This window comes from Syngnathus typhle, linkage group LG3 (assembly GCF_033458585.1).
Source record: "Syngnathus typhle isolate RoL2023-S1 ecotype Sweden linkage group LG3, RoL_Styp_1.0, whole genome shotgun sequence".
Lineage (NCBI taxonomy): Eukaryota > Metazoa > Chordata > Actinopteri > Syngnathiformes > Syngnathidae > Syngnathus > Syngnathus typhle.
In genome coordinates, this window is record NC_083740.1 from 20,703,004 (window position 1) to 20,709,449 (window position 6,446).

The 6,446-nt window shown below is 44.2% G+C and overlaps 1 protein-coding gene across 1 annotated transcript in view; it reads right to left on the reverse strand.

Moving 5' to 3' along the window:
* Positions 1 to 3,949, reverse strand: part of LOC133151776 (DNA topoisomerase 2-binding protein 1-A-like) — a 43,866-nt gene extending 39,917 nt beyond the window's left edge. The window contains exons 1-6 of the mRNA XM_061275086.1: positions 3,666 to 3,949; positions 3,389 to 3,485; positions 3,097 to 3,231; positions 2,860 to 3,003; positions 2,460 to 2,641; positions 4 to 197 (exon numbers count right to left, since the gene is read on the reverse strand). Coding sequence (XP_061131070.1) covers positions 4 to 197; positions 2,460 to 2,641; positions 2,860 to 3,003; positions 3,097 to 3,231; positions 3,389 to 3,475 — 742 coding nt within the window. The 5' untranslated portion in view covers positions 3,476 to 3,485; positions 3,666 to 3,949. The remainder of the gene's footprint in view (positions 1 to 3; positions 198 to 2,459; positions 2,642 to 2,859; positions 3,004 to 3,096; positions 3,232 to 3,388; positions 3,486 to 3,665) is intronic.
* Positions 3,950 to 6,446: the final 2,497 nt, after the last annotated feature.

Sequence of the window (6,446 nt, forward strand, 5' to 3'; positions counted from 1 at the left end):
TGCCAAAGGGTTGGCTGACTATGAGGTGGGTGCACTCATTCATTTTGAGCTGGCCCGTGTAGCGGCCGCCGTGTTGCTCGCACAGACGTTGCACTTCTTTGCGTTCGATGCTGGAGAGACCCGTCACGGTCACGGTGCAGCCCCGGAGCACTGGACACAAGTGCTCCTCCATGGGCAGATCTGTGTACCTGAACAGACTGAAGAGGGGGCAAATATATTTGTGTATTTTTTGTGTTTAAAGAACTTAAAAATAATAGGTGCAGTAAATGCTAAGAAAACCTGCCTACTGCATTTCTATTTTGCTGACTTCATCAAGAGGAGGGATTACAATATTGCAAAAGTCCATAAAAAAATTATCGTATTTTCTGCACCATAAGGTGCACTTAAATGCCTTTAATTTTCTCAAAAAACATAGGTGCGCCTTTCAAAATGGTGCGCCTTTGTGTGGACCAAATTCCAAAATCTGCAGTTGTTTTGTGTGGCTTCCTTAATATACAGGCGTAACATGAAGACCCGATGAACCAATCAGAGGACATTATGTTTAACGTGGATCGGGGCAAAAAAAGACGTAACACATAGAGGAGTATGTAGCTCCGCCACCATTGGTAAATAAAAACTATCGTTTGTGCAAATCTGTAAAGTTGTTTTGTGTGGCTTCCCCCACACAGACGTAATATACAGGCACCCGATGAACCAATCAGAGGACACTACGTTTTATGTAGCTCGGGGTGGTAAATGAGTCAGAGGACTGGACGTAACACGTAGAGGAGAACGTACCTCCGCCACCACTGGTAAATAAATACTATCGTTTGTGCAAAGTACGTACCTCCGCCGCCATTGATAAATAAATACTACCGTTTGTGCAAATCTGTAAAGTTTTTTGTGTGGCTTCCGCCACACAGAGACGTGATAAACCGTAATAGGTAGACCTAATGAACCAATCAGAGGACATTACGTTTTACGTAGATCGGGGCGGTAAACAAATCAGAGGACTAACACGTAGAATACGACGTACCTCCGCTGCCATTGATAAATAACGTATTTTCCGGACTATAAATTGCGTTTCATACTTTGGGTGGGGGGGGGGGGGCGATTTATATGTGAATTTTCTCACAAATTTTCAAAATTCGAAAATCCGCAATGTAGTAAAACCGCGATAAATGAACCGCGATGTAGCAAGGGATTGCTGTAATCTGAACTGCAACTGCGGCGAATACGCGGCGGTGTTCTACATAAAGGACAAAGGATTCAATCACGGGATTTAATGGCTTGGAATGACAGAGATTGTTTGATAAAATTGTTGTTTATAATTATATGGGCCTGTGGAATATTTTGAAGTGTAACCGCCGTCAGCGGCGCGCACCCGCCATTGTTGACATAAAGGACGATCGATGGATTTAATGATTTGGAGAAACACGGATGGTTTGATAATATTATTGCTTATATAATAGTTATTTGATATATACATACCGTTTTTTTCCGTGTATAATGCGCTCCCATGTATAATACGCACCCTAAAAATGGCACGTTGATGCTGGAAAAAAGCCTGTACCCATGTATAATATAAGTTTTTTTTTTTTGTTTTTTTTTAAGTCCCAATGATCGTTACACACGCAGGGAGGCAATGGGTCCCATTTTTATAGTCTTTGGTATGGTCTTAACTAGGCTGGATGTATTTTTTTTTTGTTGGCGTTGATTTCTCCGACTGCCCATAAAGGCACCACCGCGATCAGTGCGGACATGTGAAAAAGGCGGCTCTGTATGGGAGAGAAGTTGAAGAGGAATAAAAACACCCTTGGAAACCAAAACTTGCCCCTCGTCGTGACTCGGAGCCGCAACAAATGTTTCGGATTTGTGTAGGGTACATTGTGACAGCAAACGAGCAGGTGATCGAGCAAGCGTCTGATACGAGAGCATTGCGTTCGTATGGACCGTGTTTGAAGTGAACAGCAGAGACGAAAGGAAGAAGGCAAAGTGTTGTGAAATAAAATATTACCTGTAATACGCATTTTGTTATTTGCTGATTGAAACTGCTAATTAAACTGTGAATTGAAACTATTAGGAAGAAAACTGAACTCTTTGGATACAGAAGATGAGGACTTGGACGGATTTTCGTACGAATATCGATTAACAATGATGTGAGGACAGTAGAGTACATGGTTAAAAAGTAGAACAAAGTACAACCTAACTCACTGTCTTGCTCTTGACATTTTTTTGTTTACCCTAAGTCATGGAATGCATGCGCCCTGTAATGAGGTGCGCCCTTTATGTGGTTTAAATAGAAAATAGACCCCGCATTGAGTCTGCCCCTTTTAACCCGAAGCGCCTTATCGTGCGGCAAATACGGTGCTAGAAACTTACGATTTCCGTGACAGCTAGATGTATTGCTCACACAAAAAAATGTGTGATAAACCACAAAACTGCAAATATAGCTTTTTATAACGTTTTGAGTTTTTGACCTGTTTTGAGACTTCTCCCAGCATGCTTTGACCCAGGAAGGAAGCAGGATGGGTTTTCCCAGGTTAGCGGCCACAAGGTACTTTTTGCTGCCTACTTCGCCGGCGATAAGGTGGGTGACAGACACATTGAGATCTAGATAGACGCGACCGCCCATCAGCTGCACCAGATCCATCACCTCGGCCTGCAAACATACATATTAAGATAAATTCACCAAAATAAAGTGATAAACATAGAACTGATACAAAAATAACAAAATAATCACATTGATTAATTCAGTCTATTACCATTTTCATTTCCCCCAATTTAATATCATGCAATTTCATTATATCCAAGTATACCTGACATACAACTTGTCAATTATTCTGATATCCGCTTGGGTTTAGTAAAGTGATGACCAACCCGGGCTGTTTTATCCAGGCTGGTGCAGGAGATGGTGACGTTGGCCATGGCCATGTTGTAGACCGGCTTATCTGCTTTGGGCACACAAAGCTGCTGCTGCAGGCAGAACACCACCACCAGCGGACTCACAATACGACACCCGAGCTACACCATCAGACAAAAAAAAGGGACTATAACATCCAAAGGTCTCAGGTATGTGGGTGTTAACGCTTCAGAGAATGTGGGATGGGATATTACATTATTGCAGTGCTGGAAGGCGGGTGTGTCAAAGTCAGTGAAGATAAACAAAGATTTGTCCTTCTGGTCCATCTTCAACACAGCATCTTCATCAATCATCTTGATGTACTTTTCAGACTGCAGTTCCATAATAGCCTGAAAACATTTGAACACCAAGATCACATTAGCCATCTGTTGTGCATTAGTAAGGTTACAAAAATTCTTGGAATTTTCAAAGTTGTAACATTTCTATGAAAATTACTGGGAAATGTCCCACCCCGTTGGAACCCTATTAAGTCAGACAACTCTTCACCTCATAAGCTTTGGCAGCATACTCTGACGTATGTCCTTTACTTCCCACAAACTTGACAATGAAGCCTTCAGCATACTCTTTGGACATGATGGACAACCTAAAAGGGACAAACAACCCGACGAAACATTTAAGGGCACCATTTAATAGATATCGGGTGAAATTTGATTATGTTTAAAGTGTCTATTTTACCAAGCAATATAGCTAAATAACGGGATATTGAATCAAAACGTTAACGATAGCTCCACTAACATGAAGCTTACGCAGTCAACCCACTTACCTCCGACGGGGGCTCGAAATCGTCCAAAAATTATAAAAGAGGATAATTCACTAATTGTAACTGTCGCACAAAGCTTGCGCGAACTTCACAAAAACCTTAGTTGAAGAAAGAACCAATTAGCTAATACACTAACGAACAACCTCGTATTTGATCAAATATCATTTGAACTCATTTGTACTGGCGGGCAATTCGTCACGAATGTACCGAATACATTGACATTTCTTCTCCTTTGTCAATATCTGCATTCTAAGTTAGCCTTGTTATTCGCGCCACGACGTCACTTCCCCCGGGGTTCCAAGGTAATTAAACCGTAAGGAAACATTGGCACGCACGAACGTCTTGAGATATCGTACATTTGTATTATAGATCATTTGTTGGGGAAACAAAATAGGAAATACACTTTTAATTCGATCCTTTGTCAAATCACTCACGAAATTGTCACGTTCAAGTGTCACGTTCAATTGTCAAGTATTTATTTCTCGCCAAATTCACAAATACAAACAATTCAGGCAAAGATTGACAGAAAATTGCACAGTTTAAACAGTAACAAGAAACAAGAGAAAAGAAATAAAGTGAAAATAGTATAATATGAACTAATAATTAAAAAATAATGTTGAGGATCTTATTCATGAAGAGCGGCTTCGCCAACATCATCTTCACTCTTTTAAGTATGTGCCCTGCGAGAATTTTGACGTCTAATAGACGTCTATTAGACGTCTATATGCTAACCAGACGTCTCGGCTAAAACACGTCTAAAAGTCGTCTAAAAGTGTAACAAATATAGACGTCTATGCCATATGCTAATGGAAGTCGATCGCTGCGTGTTTACTTCACTTCCGGGGGGGGGTGCTAATGGGACGTCAAACGCTTCGTGTGGCGGACTCTAGTGTTCAAACTGAGAAGTGCAACAGAGTTGAGCTCAAGCTTCTTGTGCGGGCCATATTCAATTATGTTTTCAGAATTTGCTGCGGGCCAATAGAAACTGTGGCCCGCGGGCCAATAGAAACTGTGGCCCGCGGGCCGTAGTTTGGACACCACTGTTTTACAAGTAAAGACTGCTGCTTTGAGTTCACAGGGAGCCATGCTCCTTATTCACTGTACATAGTCTGCTCTCTAGCGGTAAAAACGTGAACTACAATGCTATGGTTGACGCCACACAATATAGGTTTCAAACTGTAACTGCCACTAAGGTGAGCTCTTGCAGCTCTAGCGATAGTTCAAAGTTTTACATACATAAAATTTAAGTGGACCTCAGTGCGCAGGGAGCTTAATTTTGTCCGAACACGCAACCGTAGCGCGCGGCCGACCGCTCAACTGCACCGCGCTGGTCGCATTGTTTTGACAGAGCGGTCGCTAAAATTCAGAAAATATTTTTAAAGTCCTAATGGACTTTCCAAAAGTTTAAGTATCTTGGGGTCTTGTTCACAAGTGAGGGGAGGATGGAGCGCGAGACCGACAGGCGGATCGGTGCAGCGTCGGCAGTAATGCGGACTTTGTACCGGTCCGTCGTGGTAAAGAGAGAGCTGAGCCAAAAGGCAAAGCTCTCAATTTACCGGTCGATTTACGGTCCTAACCTCACCTATGGTCACGAGCTATGGGTCGTGACCGAAAGAACGAGATCCCGGATACAAGCGGCCGAAATGAGTTTTCTCCGCAGGATGTCCGGGCTCTCCCTTAGAGATAGGGTGAGAAGTTCGGTCATCCGGGAGAGACTCGGAGTAGAGTCGCTGCTCCTCCACGTTGAGAGGAGCCAGATGAGGTGGCTTGGGCATCTTATCAGGATGCCTCCTGGACGCCTCCCTGGGGAGGTGTTCCGGGCATGTCCCACCGGTAGGAGACCCCGGGGACGACCCAGGACACGCTGGAGAGACTATGTCTCTCAGCTGGCCTGGGAACGCCTTGGGATCCCCCCGGATGAGCTAGATGAAGTGGCTGGGGAGAGGGAAGTCTGGGAGTCCCTCCTGAATCTGCTGCCCCCGCGACCCGACCCCGGATAAGCGGAAGATGGATGGATGGACTTTCCAAAATTTAAGTGGACCTCAGTGCACTTAATTTCGTCCGATCGCGCATCTGCAGCGCGCTCACTGTCGCATTGCTTTAGGAGCGTCTGTGTTTTAGGATGGCTTTACTGCTTACACTTGCTTCCTTTGGAGGCATGATTAGAGTTGATGCAATCCTCAGAGGAACGAGAATGAACGGAGTCAGTTGGCATGCGGTTCCTCACGGCTTATCTCGCGAGGTTTGACACCCGAATTTCGTCGGACATCCGGAGCAAAAAAAATCTCGAATTTCTTGTTCGAATACCGATTTGTTCGAGAACCGGGACGTTCGGAAACCGAGGCTCCACCGTATATTTTCAATTTAAATGAACATGTGAAAGAATACTGTGGTGAATTCTCTTCGATGGTCAGCTGGTCTTCCAAACAAAATAGTGAAAAAGTGGCTGGCTTGGGGAAGGAAAACTTCAGTCACACACGGCTGATTGGGGAAAGATTTATTTCAACCGATGTCAGAGAGAAGTGTCTCGCGCCCTAGCCAAGATGTCGAGTCCCTTCGTCTACTCTCGCCCTAAACCTTATACTCTTGCGCTTCCCTCCACGCGGGAGCGCGCAGATGGGGCTGTTGGCTGACCTATGACCCCGCAGTCGCCTCCCTATCTCTACATCGTGTGTATCTTAACAGTTGTTAATGGAAGCCAGATGTGTCTGGCGCCAATGAGTCTACCTTCCTGGACAAAGCCCCAAACAATCCCACACGAACCTGATCCGAACATGACCCGGT